The sequence below is a fragment of the Ambystoma mexicanum genome, chromosome 7p, assembly GCF_040938575.1.
Source record: "Ambystoma mexicanum isolate Mex_15411 chromosome 7p, UKY_AmexF1_1, whole genome shotgun sequence".
Taxonomy (NCBI): domain Eukaryota; kingdom Metazoa; phylum Chordata; class Amphibia; order Caudata; family Ambystomatidae; genus Ambystoma; species Ambystoma mexicanum.
This window is the reverse complement of record NC_090939.1, coordinates 611,359,979-611,379,843: the sequence shown is the minus strand read 5'-3', so window position 1 is coordinate 611,379,843 and position 19,865 is coordinate 611,359,979. Positions and strand designations below refer to the sequence as shown.

Sequence of the window (19,865 nt, the reverse complement as noted above, 5' to 3'; positions counted from 1 at the left end):
TGTGATTTCAGGGGTTTCCAACACGAGCTCGAGAAGCTATTCGCCCAGCACACAAGAGGTCAAGCCTTGGATAACGAGCTGCTGTCCCTCCGACAAGGTACAGGTAGTGAATCCCCCTGAAGGGTTTGCGGAATACATTGACTTGGCAGTGCAACCAGACCACAGGCTACAGGATCGGAAGAACGATCGAGCCCGGTCAGAAGGACGAACAGTGTATGTGTAACCCAAAGAAGCTCAAGCTTGGCAACCGAGACCCATCCCAAACCAATGCAAATTGGAGGCTTACGGAGCCCTCTTACCAAAGCTGAACGAGAAAAGAGAAGGCAACAGCAGCTATGCCTGTACTGCGGCAAGCCAGGCCATTTTCTTCGTGAGTGCCCAGTGAAACCACCCAGAAAGACAGTGGGGGCCACAGACAAAGACATAGAACCCGATTCGGGAAACTCCAATGCCCGGCAAGCGTAGGGGACCGCTTGTCGAGCAAGGAGAAGAAATTACCTCAGACCTCGCACCTAGTCGTACCAGTCATCCTGATAAGCCACGACCAGCCGTCCAAAATGCATGCCTTGGAAGCGTACATGGACAGCGGCGCAATTGGCAATTACCCGGATCAAGACTTGGCATAAACGATGGGTCTACCCCTCCGAAAGAAATTGGGAAAGGCAGTCGACGGCACCCAATTGTCCTCAGGTCCTGTAACACGCTGCACGGAAGAAGTGACCCTTCTTTGCCAGGATGGTCATCGGGAGAACATTGTCTTTGATCTCATCAGCGCTCCGCAATTCCAGATGATCCTGGGAATACCCTGGCTGGAGGCCCACAATCCTCAAATTGACTGCCGCTTAAGAGTGTTAACCTTCTCTCGTGACTGCGCAGAAACTTGCTATGAAGAAAAGACCCCCTCAGGTGCACAGGTGAAGTCCCTCCTGAGCAACGATTGGTATGATAGGGACACTGCCACCAGAATATCTAGACTATCAAGATGTCTTCCAGAAGGAACAAGCAAACGCACTTCCTCCACACCGGCCCTACGACTGCCAAATCGATCTTATACCTGGGGCCTAGATTCCTTGTAGCCGGATTTATGCACTAACGGAACAAGTCAACAACTGCCTAAAGACCTACCTGGACCAGTATCTGGCAAATGGCTTCATCCGCCTATCCAAGTCGCCCGCAGCCTCGCCCCTTTTTTTGTGCCCAAAAAGGAAGGAGACCTGAGGACTTGCATAGATTACAGGTTCCTGAACCAGATCACAGTAAAGAACCGATACCCCTTGCCACTTATCCTAGAACTCTTAGACCAAGTCAAGGATGCCCAGATCTACACCAAGCTAGACCTTAGAGGGGCCTACCACCTGGTAAGGGTTAAAAAGGGAGACGAATGGAAGACTGCCTTCCGTACAAAGTATGGTATGTACGAGTACCAGGGTCATGCAATTTGGGCTATGCATGCCCCGGCAGTGTTTCAGTTCTTTATGAACGATGTGCTCCGGGAGTTCCTCGATGTCTGTGCTTTAGTATACATCGACGATATCCTGATCTACTCAACTTCAAAGCAAGATCATGTCGCCCACGTCAGAGCAGTCCTCCAAAAACTCTGGCAGCACCATCTGTATGCCAAGCTAGAAAAATGCTCCTTCCATGTCACTGAAGTCGAGTTTTTGGGTTTCATCCTCACCCCGCGTGGCATTCAAATGGACACCCGCAAAGTGGACGCCATTCTAAACTGGCCGTCACCAACATCTGTGAAAGGAGTTCAGAGCGTCCTCGGTTTCACGAACTTCTACCGCCGGTTTATTCCAGGGTTCTCCCAGATCGTCGATACGATTACCTCGCTACTTCATAAGAACAAAGGCTTTAGTTGGTCCACAGAAGCAGAAGAGGCCTCCCAGGAGCTGAAGCGGGAGTTTACCACAGCCCGGTCCTGCAACACCCTCGGCCTGATTCCACGTATGTGGTAGAAACTGACGCCTCCAGCGTCGGCATGGGGGCAATCCACACCCAGAGAAACCCAGCTACCGGCCAGTTACACCCAGTAGCATTCTGGTCACGCAAGTTCTCAGCACCAGAACTAAACTATGCAATCAATGACAAGGAACTCCTGGCCATCAAAGCAGTGTTCAAGGCATGGAGACACTACCTCCTAGGAGACAGGCACACGGTCACAATGATTACAGACCATCGCAAGCTGCAACACTTGAAATCAGCCAAAGCACAGTCTTCTCGTCAGCTTCGCTGGGCCCTCTTTTTAGCGGAATACGACTATGTGATCACGTACCGGCCAGGGGTGTGCAATGGAAAAGCAGATGCGGTGTCCCGCATGGGTGAGGGTGAAGATGCATACGCAATACCAGCCCCTTTAGCTATCATCCCGAAGAAAGGATTCTGGGTGCTCTTGTCACTGCTTCACCTCTGGATAACCTGCAAGCCGAAGTTCAGTGTCTTATGAACCAGGAAGCCCAACTAGCCTGAGTGACGAAAGGACAAAATAATACAATCACGGAAGGGCTACCTTATTACCAGGGACGTCTCTACATCCCAAGCAAAAGGCTGCAACACCAAGGCATCGGCAGCTACCATGACTCACTAATAGAGGGACATCCGGGAATCGCCAAGACGATGGCCAAAATCAAGAGGAACTACTGGTGGCCAACCTGGCGGAGGTATGTGGCCCAATACGTGTTAACTTATGGGATCTGAGCACAGAACAAATCCCAAAAACAAAGACCTGGGGGTCTACTTCATCCCCTGGCTATACCTCCTATACCCTGGCACACGCTGTCGCTCGACTTTATCACAGACCTGCCTCCCCGCAAGGACAACAACACCATTGTAGTAGTGGTAGACCTCTTTTCAAAGATGGCCCACTTCATTCCACTGAAAGGCCTGCCGACTGTGTCCACCATGGCAAGGGTGTTTCTGGTGCAATTTGTTCGCTTACACGGATTCCCATCGATTCTGATATCAGACCAAGGTAGCCAGTTTGTTTCTAAGTTCTGGAGAAAGAGCTGCAAACTCGCACAAATCGACATTCGCCTATCTACAAGCCATCACCCCAAGACCAATGGCCAAACCGAATGGACAAACCAGACACTGGAGCAATACCTGAGGTGCATGCTGCACCAAACGTAAGACATCTGGAAAGATGTGCTGTGGATAGCAGAATACGCATACAACAATTCAATCCATACCAGCACCGAACAGACCCCCTTCTACACCGTATACGGCGACACCCACAGACATCTGTTTTCGATCCACCTGATACACTGGAGATGCCAGCAGTAACAACCTTGGCCTCCACGATCACTTGTGTTTTCAAGAAAGCAACTGAACACCTTGTCAGGGCCAAGGAAAGACGAAAGAAGTTTTCTGACCAGCACCGAAAGGAAGCTCCAGCTTACCAGGTTGGGGATCCGGTATGGTTAGCAGCTAAGCACATACCCTTGAAGGGACCAGAGAAATTTCATCCACGGTACATAGGTCCATACACCATCAAGGCCATCATCAATCCTGTTGCTATGAAACTATCCCTACCTTTCCTACATGCACATCCACCCGGTGTTCCATGTTTCACTTCTAAAGCCAGTGCCACCAGGGACAAGGATTGCAGCATCACCAGCTCCGGTGGTTGTGGATGGCGAACCTGAATTCGAGGTCAAGGACATCCTGGATTCCAAGGTCACAAAGTCCACATTGTACTACCTCGTGGACTGGAAAGGATACGGACCCCAGAATAGAACATGGGAACCTAGCGACCAAGTCCATGTTCCACGGTTGGTGAAGCGCTTTCATCGCAATCACCTGACCAAACCAGGACCAGGGAGAACACCGCCCTTGAGAGGGGCCTTGGGGGTGTGGGGGGAGTACTGTCACGATGAGCAGACTAGATCGCCCCAGCCCAGCAGTAGTGGGAACATTGGGGCATATTAAGGGCCCTGACTGGATCAAGCCTCAAAGGAGGGCCACCTGGACCCAGTCCTGGTGCCTCTGGCACCATTATCATGGAGCTAACCTCAAGTAAAACACAGGTATAATCGGTCTGCCACTGAGTGATTGACTTCTGTGCTAACTGAAGTTAAGGGTGTGGCTCTGAGCCATTAGCTTTTGCATTAGTCTGCAATCATGGGTGTGGCAGAGAGCTTCTGGAATTACTTGCACAATGGGAGTGGCAGGGCGTGGTTGGCTATGTAAGCCCCACCCAAGAACTAAAGTATGCTTCGCGTTATTCTGCAGTTAGCAGCATGACGCTCTCTGAGGAACTACTGCCAGCAATCTTCCACAAACCTGCAAAGAAAAGCCGTAGACCATCAGGCTTCGCATACTCATCTGCTCTGACTTACCTTTGCCTCCATGTTAGGCAGAAACCTGTGCAGTTCCCTTAGGGACCACTGCAAAAGATTTAAGACTACAGGTGTTTGGCAGTAAACCCACTTGGTAGCAGTCTGTACCACACAGATTCACTTGGTAGCTGTGGCTGAGCAGTCAGACTTCCCTCAAGAAGAGTTAGGCAGTATATAGAGTATACACAATAGGTACAGAGATACAGTAGCACAAGCAAACACTGACCAGAGCTTTGGTGTAAAAGTATATAATTATTTATTTAAAGACACACTTGTAAATTACACTAGCATAAAGGGAAAAGTAAATTCAGCACACAGTCACTATTATATATATATATATATATATATATATATATATATATATATATATATATATATATATACAACCCTAATTACTTATTAGACAAGTCTTAGTGAGAAACACCACTTATTTTCAGACAGAGTTGAGCGCTTAACACAAGATGGCACTCTAATAAGTTATTAAAAAGGGAGGGAAAAAGGCAGAGTTATGGAAGCAAACGAATTTCAATACTTTTAGAAGAACCACAGTAAGGCAGGATAGGCAGTGTTCTACTGGAGAGCAAGGAAGTCAATTGCAAGGCCCAGCTCTTGGAGAGAGCAAGCAGAAGGGGTCCAGGTTCACACAGTGGGGTTATGCCCAAAGAGTCTTGTAGATGGTTCGCACACAAAGGATGAAATTAAAGTCAGGAAAAGTTAGCTAGGTTGTCCCAGGACAGCCCAGGTTAGAAAGTCGAGGCTTTACTGTCACCCCGGACAATCTGTCGCAAGGGAAGCCAGGTGGGACACAGTACCTTAAGTGTGAAGGAAGCTCCAGCGGGGGCAGTCGTTCCTGGCAGCGGGTGCAAGTTGGTGTTTCGTCCAGAGGAAGAGGAGGTCTTGCCGTGGAGGAAAGATGAAGGTCAGGGAAGAAACCAGCCGCAGAGTTCTTTCGGTTAAAAAGTACTACCCTTCTCTTTGCGGTAGTGGTAAGCCGTGATATTCCGGTTGCCGGGGTGCTTGGCACGGGCAAGGCGGCCACGAGAAGCTCCAGGAAGGTGAAAAGAAGGCAAAACTGGTTATCCCCACCAGTCAAAGGAAGAAGACTCTCCGGACTGGAGATCTCCTCTGTCGTCGGGAAAAGTGGTGACACGGTTCAGCAGGGCTCCACCGGTGGTGTCGTCGTTGCAGGTCGGCTCAGCTTCTCCCTCCTCGGATTCTTAGCTCCTGTGGCAACTTCTGAAGTTCCAGTCCCCAAAGCCCTGCTTTTATGCAGCAAACCCCCATTCATTCAGCCTAGCTGTCAATCAACCATGCTAAGTGGTGAGCCAGCCGGCTCACCACTTGGGCCAATCACACAAGAGTGCGACGTGAGTTGCCAAGGCAACTCAGTTCAGGGTGCCTAAACCCCCTCCCACACCCCCTGTGGTACCCAGACAGAGTGGCACCACTTCTGGAGGCTCCTGTGGAGAAGCCCGCCAAAAAGTGGAACAAAGGGCTCGACTTGGGTTGGAGTCACAGAAGAGAACACAAACGCCATTTTAGAATCGAGTTCTGGCAAAAAATACCAACCGGTGAATTAATATTAAATAAATAAACTGGAGGTATGTTCGAGGCTATAAGAATTCAATAATTAAAGTTGGTAGCCTCAAACAATGGGAAAATCCCATAGAGATATATTTGCGGTCGAATATAAAAAGTAGTATCCACTGCCACCAGCCAAAACTCGATCAGGGGGGACGGAGACGTGCCCCCTCGAACAACAGACCCCGTGGCAATCGAATTGCCCCGACCAGTACGTCCACAATATGATGGTTTGTACTGGTTTCTGTTCATAATTTGGGACTAGTAAAGCCAATGGTGACTTTACATGCCCTGGGAGACAGGAGTCAGTCCCAGGGTATAGAGTCTACGTTGGGGGGTCGCTACGACACCCCTGGGTTACGGCACGGAGGGTGCTGTGTAACCCACATCAAAAACACATGAGACCCTATGGAGTAAAAGACCCCATAGCCCATAAAACACATGAAAAGATAAAGGAATACCTCAAATCATGTCTAAGAGTGGGAGTAAAAGAGTCTCACTCTTAGCAGGAGGAAAAATAAACCCCAAAAAATCCAGCAAAGCTGCTGGGGGACTCACTAGGTTTGGGAAATTAGCCTTTTCAGAGAATTCTCCCTAACACTCCAGCAACCACCCGGTTGTTCGACGAGGACTCCAGTTTTCATAGGTAGCCGGCACCTGCAGAAGCAAGAGAAGGAAAACAAGGTTAACCGCTGAGCTCATTCATCTCGCCCTGTCAGCCCGCGCATTATTCACCACTTCCGCCGCCGTCAAACGGATTCATTCATCACGCCGGCTCACAGGTACCTGAAAAAGAGAAGGCAAGAACAGGTTAGATCAGGCAAACCGCACCTGAGCTCGCGCTGGCCCCCTAGACACAAGGAAGGCCACTCGGACCCACTGGCTCAGCCGCTCGCACGTGTTTCACCAAACCAACGCATACTGAGGAGGGCTTAGTGCCACAACAGCAACACGAGCCAGAACAGTGAAAATAACATGGACTGCGGCACGCAGCAAAGGACAACACAGATAACAGGACACGGACAACATACAATACCACGGATTACACAGACAATAACAAGCAAAGCAACACAAGCAACACGAGTTGCGACCAGAGCAGTACTGGGTTGCCACCCGACTTCAAGGGTCAGTGAAGTAACTGGATCCTACAGGACATTGCGCCCCCGCTGAGACGAAGCAGGAAGGAGAGCCCATCAACCAAATACACAAGGTGAGAGCGCCCCAAAGTGGGGAACTCATGTGGAAGGAGCAGGGTGGGGGTCACAGGTGGCAGGCACAGACAGTCTCACTCACCACCCTTTCCCCTGTCGTAGGAGCTGACCCAAGGCCAGTCCAGGGAACAAAAGACGCGCAGCGCCTCAAACCAGGGAAGCAGACACTCCACCCACGCATCAGCACCCAACGTCCTTGCAGAGACAAGGTGAGTGTAACAAGTGGGCGGTTTCCTTTCGCCGGACCACTCCGCTACTCTGCATCAATAGCTTCACAGTTACTGCTGACTTTAAAGTTCCCTACAGGTTTGCTTTCTTTTGCATCTCATCAGCACGAGCACTACCTTCAATGGTGAGATACACTGTTGCAGCTTCAATCTTTCCTTGATACAAACCGGCCTTTCATGTCTTTCGCTAACTCACTGGTTATGGGCATTCTTTTCTGTTCTCTGAGGCTTTGATTCGCAAGTCAATGTGAATACCACAGGCTTGGCCTCGCCTCCCCACCTCTGCCGTTCACCCGGGAGGGTTGCTGGCATCCTTGAAACACAATGCAGGCTTCTTCTTGTCTAAGTTTTCGCCTTCTCTGCATATCTCTTACTGTTTCCCGGAGGCAACAACCTCCTGCAGGGATGTTCAGGGTTTCCTAGCCCCTCACTCTGGTCCCTCGATCGGCCGTCCTGCTCCAGTGGGTTTGCCTTCGCCCCGGAAGATCATCTCTTTCTAGTGTTTCACCTTGCTCTGAGTGTCTCTCCGTGTTCTGCGTTTTATCCGTGTGGGGTGAGCTAATGATTAAGGTCAAGTGCCTGACCTTATTAACAGGATATGTTCAATGAAATATGTAAGGGTTAGCCTTGTTTCTCTCATTCCTCCTCTTCCTCTGCCCAATGTTTGTGTAGAAAAGAGGAGGAGGTTGGGATGTCAGAGAATCCTATAAAATAGGATGGGGTATGGGCACAAAAAAGGGAGGGGGGTACCGCATCTCACCATCGGTTCCTCACGCCCACTCCCTGAAGGTCCCTCACCCAGGTGATCCTCCCGCACTGGTCCACCCCCAGGGTCTGGATCCAAAAGCGATGGCCGAGCCCTGCCCACCTGAGAGAGAGAGATACCCGGGGACTAGCAAGTGAGACACTCTTTGGTTTCTCACAATATCTGCTCGCCAGCTGTGCGCTACCGTGAATGAGTTTCGTTAAGCAGAGAAACACAGTAGCATGCGGCTGGCCAGAGCAGGAGCGCTCGGAGGGAAAAGGAAGAGCCCGGGGAGCAAAAGTGGAGAGAAAGCAAATCAAAGCAAGAGAAAAGGTAATAGCAAAGCGTAAGATGAAAAGTGGTAAGAGAAAGGTGCGCTTGAGGCACAGAAAGAAATACAGAATAAGCGCCCTGGCGGCGTGAATGCAGCTAAGAGGGAGGGCGAGTGACCCAGAAAGGAGAGGAGCACATGCGACTTAAGAGACAGTACGGGTGTAAGAGAGCACAGCGAAAAGTAACAAAAAGGGTGCAGGAGGCACTGAGAAGTGAAGGAAAGGTGCAATGGTGCATGACATGAAAAGAAGGTGTGCAGGGCACTAAACCAAGAAAAGGACAGAGTGAAAAAAGGCACAGAAAAGGAAAAAGTGCCACAGACAAGGAGGAGAAGGGCTAGAGGGAGGGTGTTCACGCCTAGGAGGAGCAAATAACCCAGCATTATTGAAAGTCTCTGACCCTGCCCTGTGAAAGAACTATAGAGTTCTTTCACAGGGCAGGGTCAGAGACCTTGTTCACTCTGACAAGAGGAACTTTGTGTTTGTTTGAGGAACTTTTGTGTTTGTTGGAGACCAGAGAGGGGCCTAGGCTTGGGGAAGGAACCCCAAGAGACCCAGAGACATTGTGAACTTTATTGACTTACGGCAAAAGCCCTATGTGGAAGACGTAGGGCTTTTGCCAAGGGCAACCATTTTTTGAGTTGAACTACATTGAACTAGCAGAACTACACCTATTGGTAAGACTACCTGAAATCAGCTGTCATATACACTTCTTTTTGAGTCACAATTTTTCTGTTGTGAAGATCCCCATCACATTTGGTTTAAGAGTGAGGGCAAGCATAGGTTTGGACACAGACGAGCTTTGGTTTTGGATTTAGGGACATCGACGCCCTTAGAAGAACAAGTTACTTCTTACCTTGTAACGTTCTTTCGACGGGATGTTCCTCCAACGTATTCCTCATCTTAGATATCTCCTTCCACCTCTGCTGGCCTCGGAAAACTTTTTCTCTCTAGAGGGCGCTGCGCGTCAACGTCCTCCGAGTCGATGTCCCTCGACAGCCGCCGTATCGACGTCGACGTCATCCTGCCTATAAAGGCCGCGCGCAGCGTCCGTTGCTCAGTTCCGTTTTGTAGCCCACAATAATACTTTCTGGACTAAACTAATCACCCTGAAGGAGCGTAAGCTGCAACAACAAGGGAAGTAGAACTGCGGGGATGGATGGGAGGGTCGATGAGGAATACGTCGGAGGAACATCCCGTCGAAAGAACGTTACAAGGTAAGAAGTAACTTGTTCTTCGAAGGGATTGTGTCCTCCGACGTATTCCTCATCTTAGATAGGCTCCCATAGCAGTATTCTATTATCGGAGGAGGGAGTACTGACTTCACGCTGTCTTCTATTGATGAATAGAATGCAGTACAGCCCTTCCAAACCTAGTCTCTTGACTGGAGGAGGAATCCAAATTGTAAAAACGTGTAAAGGTATGGACAGACGACCATGTAGCGGCCGCACATATGTCTTTAACCGGCACGCCTCTTTTGAGGGCCGATGAAGCTGCAATACCTCTGGTCGAATGAGCCCTAAGGTTTTGAGGGGGCTCTTTCCCTGCCAGTTTATAACATTCCAGAATGGCTAGAATGATCCATCTGGAAATGGTCTGCTTAGTTATTGGTAACCCCAGCTTGTGACCTGCTTAACCTACAAACAGCTGGTCTGCCTGTCTTATCCTGGCTAGTCTACTGATGTAAAAACTTAAAGCCCTCCTAGGGTCTAGCCTGTGTAACCTCTCTTCCTCTTTCCCCGGGTGAGGAGGAGGATAGAAAGATGGTAGGGTAATCTTCTGAGTGATATGGAATTCAGAAACCACTTTTGGGAGGAAATTAGGCTTCACTTGCAGGACAACTTTGTCTTTGTGAAATATTGTGTGAGGGGGTTTACAAGAAAGAGCTTGTAATTCGCTCACCCTTCTAGCAGATGTAAGTGCTATTAATAAAACAGTTTTAAGGGTAAGGAATCTTAACGAACAAGAATGGAGAGGTTCGAAAGGTGTACCCATCAGGAAAGTTAGTACTAAGTTTAAATCCCATAGGGGAACTTGGAATGGTCTTGGGGGATAAACATTGGTTAACCCCTTTAGAAACTGTATTACCAAGGGTAATTTGAAATAGGATGGTTCTTCCGCAGTACGCTTAAAGATGGATAGCGCTGCGAGATAGCCCTTAATGGTGCCAACTTGAAGGCCTGAATTTGCCAAATATAGTAGGAAGGACAAAACCATTGGTGTACCACATGAAAAAGGGTCGATATTCTGTTCTCTACACCAGATGCAAAATCTGTTCCAACGGCAGCGGTATAAAGACTTTGTTGCTGGCCTCCTTGCCGAAAGCAACACCTCCATAACATCATCAGGGAGGTCCCAATCCTTGTACCTCAGCCTTTCAGAAGCCAAGCGTGAAGGTTGAGGGTTTTGATGTCTGTATGGAGAACCTGACCTCCCTTCTGTGAGAGTAGGTTCTCTCTGAGTGGAAGTCGAATTGGAGGGCAGATGGACAAGTCTAGAAGGTCCGGGTACCACGTTCTCCTGGCCCAATCCGGGGCAATTAGGATCATGGTTCGCCGGAATCTTCTCAACCTCCTGATCATTTGAGGAATGACAGGGACCGGTGGGAACGCGTACAGAAGCGGAAACTCCCAGTCCACTATGAACGTGTCTCCCAGAGCTCCTCTCGGGGGAAATTCCCTTGAGCAGAACAGGTCGCATTTCCTGTTTAGGCTGGTGGCGAACAGATCTACCTGAGGGGTTCCCCAAAGGGCGAAGATCTCTTGAAGGACTTCCTGAGCTAGCTCCCACTCGTGGGAGACTGTGTTCTGCCTGCTCAGAGCGTCCGCTGTCAAGTTCTTCTCTCCGGCTAGGTGAACTGCCGATAGAGAGATTCCTTCTTGGATTGCCCAAAACCAGAGCTGCATCGCCTCTCTGCACAGGGGTAGTGATCCTACGCCTCCTCTTTTGTTGAGGTAATGCATGGCCACCGTGTTGTCCGTCATTATCAGGACGTTCTTCCCTTGTACAGCTGGCAGGAACGCCTTCAGCGCAAGTCTGATGGCTCTCAGCTCTAACAGGTTGATGTATAGTCTGGACTCCGATGGAGACCAACGACCGCTGATGGTCAAGTCGTTGGCGTGGGCTCCCCACCCCGTGAGTGAGGCATCCGTGACTACTGTTATCTCCGGCCAGGGTTGCCAAAACTGTTCTCCTTTCAGAATGTTCTCCTGACAGGCCCACCACTGAAGGTCTCGAGCCACCCTGCCGGGAACCTGAAGAAGATCTGTCATTCTCCCTGAGAATTGTGACCACTGAGTCCTCAGTGCCCAATGGAGGGATCTCATTCTCAAGCGAGCCTCTGGCACTAGGAAAATGCAGGATGCCATGAGGCCTAGCAACCTCAAAAAGTCGAAGGCTGGGAGACGTTGGGCATGTTGGAACTTGGTAACCATCTGTAGAATATCTTGAGCCCTCACCTCTGGTGGCGAGGCTTTTCCCAGGGAAGTGTCCAGGATCGCTCCTATGAACTGGAGTCTCTGCGATGATATCATTTGTGACTTCTTTAAATTGAGGGAGAAGCCCAGTCTGTGAAGGAAGTGGCACACGTGATTTAGCTGGATCTGAGCTTGTTCCGGAGAAACAGCCTTGATCAACCAATCGTCCACGTAGGGGTAGACGTGAATCCCTTCCCTCCTTAGACTTGCAGCCACTACCGACATTAACTTGGTGAAGACCCTCGGAGCAGAGGTCAGCCCAAATGGCAGCACTCGAAATTGATAGTGAGAGTTGCCAATTGCGAACCTCAGGTATTTCCTGTGTTTGAGATGGATAGGCACATGGAAATAAGTGCCCTGAAGGTCCAGAGATACCAACCAGTCCTGGAACTGAAGGGCCTGGAGGATCTGAGAAAGAGTGACCATCTTGAATTTGTCTTTTCTGAGGAATTTGTTCAATTCTCGCAAGTACAAGATGGGTTTCAGTCCTCCGTCTTTCTTTGGAATGAGAAAGTAAGGGGAGTACCAGCCCTTGTTCCTCTCCGCTACAGGTACCGGTTCTATGGCACCTTTCTCTAGCAGGTCCAAAATTTCCTGCAAGAGGAGCGGATCTGGAGCTTTCTGAGAGCTGATCCCCGGTGGATGACTCTGAGATATACGTAGTAAAGGCAGGCAGTAACCTTGGGCAACTGTTTCCAATGTCCAAGCATCTGACGTGATAGCCTGCCATACCGCCAGATGTTGAGTCAACCTGCCTCCTACAGGTGTCCTGTGAGGGAAGTCCTCAGAGTGGTTTTGGGGCGGCTGATGCAGATGCCGATGGTAAAGAGGCACCTGCTGTTGCTGCGGCTTTTGAATATCTACCCCGTACACCTCGGGTAGTTCTTCTTTGTCCCCTTTGAGCCGGTCGTCCTCTACCTCTTCCGAATGCGGAGTAGAAGCGAAAGGACTTGCCTCTCGCAGAGGTTCCTGTGGGACGAAAAGGAGTCTGACGGATTGCAGCTCCTAGGGATTTTGCTGCTGCTTTTGAAGTTTGCAGTTTCTCTAAACTGTCATCCGCCTTTTTCACGAACAAAGAAGAGCCATCGAATGGCATGTTCAAGAGCCTGGCTTGCACATCTGGGGCAAAACCAGACTTTCTCAACCAAGCGAATCTCCTGGTTGATGTACTTGCCGCCATTGCTCTGCTGATACTGTCAGCCGAATCAATGCCCGTCTGGAGGGATTCGCACATAGCGTCTTTACCGTCCTGTATAATATTCAGGAACGCATCCCTTTCTTCTCCCTCCGGGATGCAGTCAGCCGCTGTAGAAGCACACTCCCAAAGTGTATGGCTGAACCTAGCAAGGGTGCAAGTAGCATTAACAGATTTTAACGCCATGCTACATGCTGAAAAGACTTTCTTTGCCATAGCATCATATTTTTTATCGTCCCTGTCCTGTGGGACGGTAGGATAAGCCGTCTTGACATCGGTAGAGGATGCTGCCTGTACCACCAGACTTTCTGGGGATGGGTGTTTAGACAAAAACTCCGGGTCTGTAGAAGATACCCTGTACTTTGTAGACAGTTTTTTATTTACTGCTGGTACTACATCTGGGGTTTCCCAGTTTGTCATGATCTTCCTCTGAAGAGCTTTATGAAAAGGCACCACAGGATCCTCCTGTGGGCCTTTGTCAAGAATATCCGTGAGGTCATCTTGTTGGAAAGATTGTGAAGGTGCAGACCACCCCATGAACTCTGTGATTCTGGCCATTAAGGCTCTATAGGGGGTTTCAGCATGCTCCCCCGGGTCTGGCCTAGCAAACTCCACCTCAGGGGAAGTGTCTCACCCACTTGCCTCATGTAAGGAATCATGAAGATCCTTTAACCTGCGTTCTTCAGAGGAAAATTCCTCTCTAATTGGGGTTACAGGTCCCTGCAACTCAAATGTGTCTTCCTGTTCAGACAATTCACCCTCTTCCAAAATTGAGGACATAGTTCTCAATTGTTCTGAACTCATAAAAGGAGTAAATCCCATTTCCAAGGCAGAGGGTGCCGAACTTGTCATTATCGGTCTCGAAAACGTTGATGTCGTCGACGTCGAAGGCTTCGAGCGTGGCTTTGAAAACAAAGGCGGAGGCCTCGATGACCTCGACAGAATTGGAATTCTGCTCGACAATCTCGACGCCATCGACGTCGGGGACCTGGGGATAGTCACTGGGTGTGTCGTAACCGTGACTTTTCTTGGCGTCGACGCCGGTGTCGAAGCTGGCATCGAGTCGACAGACCCGTGTGTCGAAGGTCCCTTCGACAACGGCGTCAAAGACATCGACCTCGGCGTCGACGGAACCCTCGTCGACGGCGTCGACGGAACCTTCGAGGAAGGTTTGGAGGTCATAGTCCTACTCGAGGGTTCGAGACGCGCTCGAGAGGTTACCTTCGCCGGATACTGCGACTCGCTGCGTTTTTGACCTTCGGGTCTTTCGACCAGAGCATCGCTCTCGGCAGTCTTCGAGGGGGTCGAGGCCGCTTTCTCGAAGACGCTCATCATATTTTTGCGGAATTCCTCCCATTCAGCCCGGGAACTATGTTTCGTGGGGCAAGGGATTCTTTTTGGCGAAACAGAGGAAGAGGAAGATGGAGAAGGGGATCTTCGACGTCTCCTCTTCGAGTGATTCGATCTCGAGGAGTGATGAGACCCACTCCGAGACCTGGAGCGCGAATGGTGACGAGGAAACGAGTGTCTCGACTTCATCGACGAAGAAGAAGCTTTAAAAGTCTTACCTTTCTCCAGCTTCCCCCTACGCTCCTTCAGGGCCTTAGCTGTCATGGACATACAGTCCTCGCATTCCGAACAATGGTGTTCAGCTCCCAAACACCACAGACAAACTCTGTGAGGGTCAGTCAACGACATCTTTTTCCCACAATCTCGGCATTTTTTGAAGCCGGATCGAGGAGTTGTCGGTTCCGACGAGGAAGCCATCGAGTACGGATCGAATGACTCGAGGTAAATAGGATTAATCTGACTAAGAACTGAGCAACGGTATTCCGAGGCACTGAGTAAGCGCGGAAAAACGGAACTGAGCAACGGACGCTGCGCGCAGCCTTTATAGGCAGGATGACGTCGACGTCGATACGGCGGCTGTCGAGGGACATCGACTCGGAGGACGTCGACGCGCAGCGCCCTCTAGAGAGAAAAAATTTTCCGAGGCCAGCAGAGCTGGAAGGAGATATCTAAGATGAGGAATACGTCGGAGGACACAATCCCTTCGAAACATCATTTGAGGGCACAATCCCCTTAGAGTCAGGGCCAGATAGGCATTACACCAACCGCACCAAGTTTATTGATAAAGGTTTTCAAACTGTTGCTTTTGAGTCTGTGTCTCTCTTAATACCATGACTGTCTCACACTGGGTTAAACTGGTGCTTCTGCGGGCAAAGCCATTACCTCATAGACTCTGATTAGGTGGATCATCCTCTGCCTTTCCGAGTGCTATGATCTTGCTGTGATGGATATATCTGAAGTTCTCAGGTCACATTCCAACATAGGTCTAAAGGCTAAAATGAGGAATCTGTCATAGGAAGGACTATTCCATCGGAAAGTAAATTACCGAGAAGTACATTACCGAGGACTACATAGCATGTAGTCTCGCAGGCAAATATTTCTGGGAAAAAAAGTCAAGTGGGCAGTCTAGTATCTTCAGCAAGCAAAAAAGTAGAAAAGGGTATCAACTAAATGGTACAACCCAAGTCAGGGACATTGCGCAATTTCCTCTTCCAAACTAATCAGGCATAGCTGTACCAGAGTCCCATAGTACAAACATTAATAACCAGGGCAATGTGGCATGAATTGGCTGCACCCCTTCCGAACATTGTAATTAAAATGGGAAAAAAAGCAATCATTCATGCACTCATAAAAACTGGATTGCAACAGAAATCCACTACTTCCATTCTGGTGCTATAAACATAAATGAGGGAATGCGCATGCATATCACACAAGTGGTTCAGTTGGGCATGGTTGTGACACGGATGCTACTTTCATATAAATACAGGTAGGATCAACCAGTGTTGTGTTCAGGCCTCAAACCGGCTTCTGTTACCACACTTTAGGACTGGAGAAAGCTTAGTGTAACAGAAGTCATGCTTGCAGAATGTTGCACAATTAAGTTTTCTATTTATTTTCACATTACTTACTAGTCCAGAACGAAGTGCTATTTAAATCCTGCAAGTGTGTTGCATTACAATACAGGATCCTCAGGTTCTATAAGAGGACAGCACAGCGCATACATTTTTCAATGCTTACATTCCCCATCCCCAAAAAATCAATCTACCTGGATGGAATGTTTAAAGTCATCTGCAGGTGTGAAGATATTCAGTGGTTATCGGAGCTCTATCTGCAGGGCTGGACAGTGAACCAAACACTTTAAACAATGCTGTTGAATATGTTTTATTTTAATAAATATTTTACACAGACCTCTTCCTGTTTCTTCTTAAGATGATCAAGTTTGTGGCTGTTCTTCTTTGCGGCCAGTCTGTTTTTCTCCACCTCATATAGTCTTTGGTTGTTATCCATGCTTGTATGCAGGTTTAAAGTTGTGCTCACCAGTGCAGTCAGAAGTTTCAAAGCTGGAATATCACAAAAAAACAATAGAATTAGAACCTTCTGCACACAAGATGTTTGTCAGATTAATTGGCTCTACTTCTCTCATACTAATGATTTCTTGAAAACAATTTCACACTTAAATAAATGAAAAGGTTAAGTGGACGAAAGTGTACCAGAGAACAATAAGAAAGCAGGGGAATTATAACAGCAGGAAATGGGGGAGTGGTTTGGTATTTCATTTGATTGCCAAGTAGCCAAACCTGTGGTTATCTTTTGATTTTTTTGTAATTCTGCTGTTGTCAGCGTCACAAAGGTAGATCATTGCAGAAGTAGGGGCTTTGTTGGCCAGTTTTTCCACTCCAATGAGGGATTTCTTCTATCTTTTGCTGCTAATGAGAACCTCCTTGTTACCAGCTCTTACAGATCTTGGAGGTGATTAAGGGCTGAGATGTTCATCCATTCAAGGAGTCAGGGGTGTATTGCAAAAAAGATGTGTGGGCTAGCCTCAGGATTTTGAGGGAGAGACTAATTTCCACTGGGAGCCATTAAGGAGATTTCAGGGTCAGGATGTTTAGCATCATATTTTCACCTTGCTGATCAGTCTGGTAGCAGGGTTGTGGATGAGTCTAACGTTTATGATCAAGTAGTTGGATGCGCCGGTCATCATGCTATTGCAAAAGTCCAGGTGTGGTAGTATGTGTGCTTCGGAGTTCTTTTCTCTTGAGAATTCCTCACGGGGAATCATGTTTTTAAGAGGTAGAGCTGCAAGTCTTTCTGCTAACTGTATTCACAGCATCATGAGTAAGCATGACCCCCTGGTTCTTTACCAGCCGGATGGGTTTGGGAGGCAGCCTAAACCCTGGGCCCACTAGAAATGTTCTTGAAGGCAACAGAGTAAGCAAAGATGGCTGAAAGTGTGATAGGCTGCCGACAAGTCAAATGGCATCAAGCCAGTGGGAGATTGATATTAAGGGCTTGGAGTAGATTTTCTCTAATATTAACCAGGGTGGTCTCAGTGCCCATAGCAGGTCTAAATCCAGATTGGCAGTTGTGAAGTAGTGTTTCTCCTTGCAGGTATTTCTCAAATTGGGAGACTACCACGTTACCAAAGATTTTTGTTGTATGGTAGGTTGGCTGTGGGGCAGTAGGTGGTGAATGCAGTGGGGCTGGCTTTTTTTTTTGTTTTTTTTTTTACAAGGTAGGGGGGAGTTATGCTATTTTTCAGTGTGGGAGGAACGCTACCTATGAATAGAGATGCATTGCACAAGGATACTCTGTGTATCGATTTTTCAAGAATGAGTCTGGGCAGCGGTCTTTTTGAGCACCTGATGCTTTCAGTTTGGATGCAATTCTAATAATGTCCTCATTTGTTAATTTGTGGAACGTGGCGAGTGTAGGGATATTGAGTTTCTTCAGATAGAAGTGTGGCTGTCATTTATTTATTTCAGCGAACAAAACCCTTAGGCATCTAGGAGCTAGTTATTGCCCATACTCTTACATTTTCTTCATGAAGAAGACAGCTAGCTCGTTGGTGGTAAAGGTTTCAGAGGATTTTGGATTGGATTTTTAGACCCTTTTGGGTTGTGATTTCCATGAAAATATAGAATAATTTGTAGTCTCCATTATTTGTGTTTGTTACTAAGACGTTTTTGCACGTGAAATAGCATCAGATGTATTTATTAATGCCTGTAGCATGCAAATTTGTCTACTTTGTTACGAGTTTTTCACCATGTTATTTCTACTCTCTAGCTTATTCTCTTCATGAACTCTAATTTTTCATTGACCGTTTTATTGTTAAGTTTATCTGCAGGTTTTGAGTGCATTTTGTTAGTGCATGCTAAAGGTTTGCGTGTTCTGATGATTTCTTTCTGGAATATGTTGAGGGTTGTATCTGGGGACCCAGTATGTGTTGCAGGAGATAATAGCAAATGTTTCAGACTATTTAGATGTCTGCAGAGGATGAGGGGGTTTGAGCAAGACACTTTTCTTATTTGGTAGGCCCTGGGCAAGGGGATATATATCCAATGATAATACCACAATTCCAGGGTGGTTTGTGGGTCTGTCATGTGACAATGTGGATAAGGTTAAAGTCGAGAGTATGATCGCCATTATGGGTTGGTTCTTAATTCTTTTTTTAAATAAACTCTTTGTTGGATTTTCAGAAATAACATGATATTACAAACCACAATGAATAACTGATATCTTTGCAGTGCAGGACTATATCTTCCCAGGCCCTATTTCCCCACCTCCATTCCTGCCCTTCTCCTAAAACATTTAGATGAGTCAGCGTACCTTGGCTCTTTCTCACATGCAGCATTCCTTTTTCTTATCCCTGAACCTTAGGCAATAATGTATTCTGGTGGACTGACCCTTATACACCCAATAGGTCCAGCCCCAGATATGTGGAGGTTAGCCACCAGGTACGCTGGTGTGCTACTTATTACTGCCTTGTAGATGATACATGCACAGACTAGAACAGTATCCTGCCTTGGAGTGGAAGCCAATGTACTTTGCGTAGGATTGGGGTAATTCGGTAACATTTCTGTGCTCCTGTAATAAGACGCGCTGCAGCGTGGTGAACTGCTTTTAGGGCAGCCAAGTGAGCAGCTGGGAGCCCTGTCAGGAGAGCATTGGATTTTGTAAAGGATAGTGAGTCTGAGTCAGCCTATTTGGGCCTTCTTGGTTATGTGTTTCTGGAAGGATGGGCTGCTGTCAATGGTGAAGCCTAAGGATTTTGTTGAGTCTGAAAGTTGTGGATCAAATCCTTCTAGGCACATATCATTGAGCCATAGTTGGAAAAGTGTTTTTTAGCGGGCGGACCAATAGGCACGAATTCAGTCTTGCATGGGTTTTGTTTGAGGTAGACAGTCGACATCCAGGACTGGATTATGGCTACATAATCGCAGAGACAAATGATATCCTGCATGCTATTTACTCTCATGTACAACTGAGTATTGTCTGTGTCTTGGTGGATGGCTATACTGAGATCTTTGAGGAGAGTGCCCAGAGGCTCCATGTAAAGGTTAAAAAGGATTGGTGAGAGGATGAAGCATTGGGGGGGACTCAGCAGAAGACATGGAGTTAGTTAAAACGCAACAAGTTTATCTGGATAGCCTGGTGTGGGCCAGAGAGGGAGGAGGTAAACCAATTCAGGACAGTGCCAGAGAATCCCATCTTATCAGCAAAGAAGAAGAGAGGGATGCAGTAGTCGATGGTGTTGAATGCAGCCGAGAGGTCAACAAGGATGAGGAGGTTTAGTAGCCCTTAACCATGATTTGGAGAGCATCATCCACCACCTGGATGGTGGCCGTCTCAATGCTACACTTAGAGCGGAGCCCTGACCGATAGTCATCTAGGAGGTGGAATTGTTT

The 19,865-nt window shown here is 48.1% G+C and overlaps 1 protein-coding gene across 5 annotated transcripts in view; it reads right to left on the bottom strand.

Moving 5' to 3' along the window:
• Positions 1 to 19,865, bottom strand: part of LOC138526199 (cohesin subunit SA-2-like) — a 2,217,157-nt gene that overhangs the window by 1,750,908 nt on the left and 446,384 nt on the right. For all 5 annotated transcript variants that reach the window (XR_011283519.1, XR_011283520.1, XR_011283521.1 and 2 more), the window contains exon 8: positions 16,366 to 16,517. Coding sequence is in view for 2 of the 5 variants with exons in the window: in XM_069636632.1 (XP_069492733.1) it covers positions 16,366 to 16,517 (152 nt within the window). In the remaining 3 variants the exon portion in view is untranslated. The remainder of the gene's footprint in view (positions 1 to 16,365; positions 16,518 to 19,865) is intronic.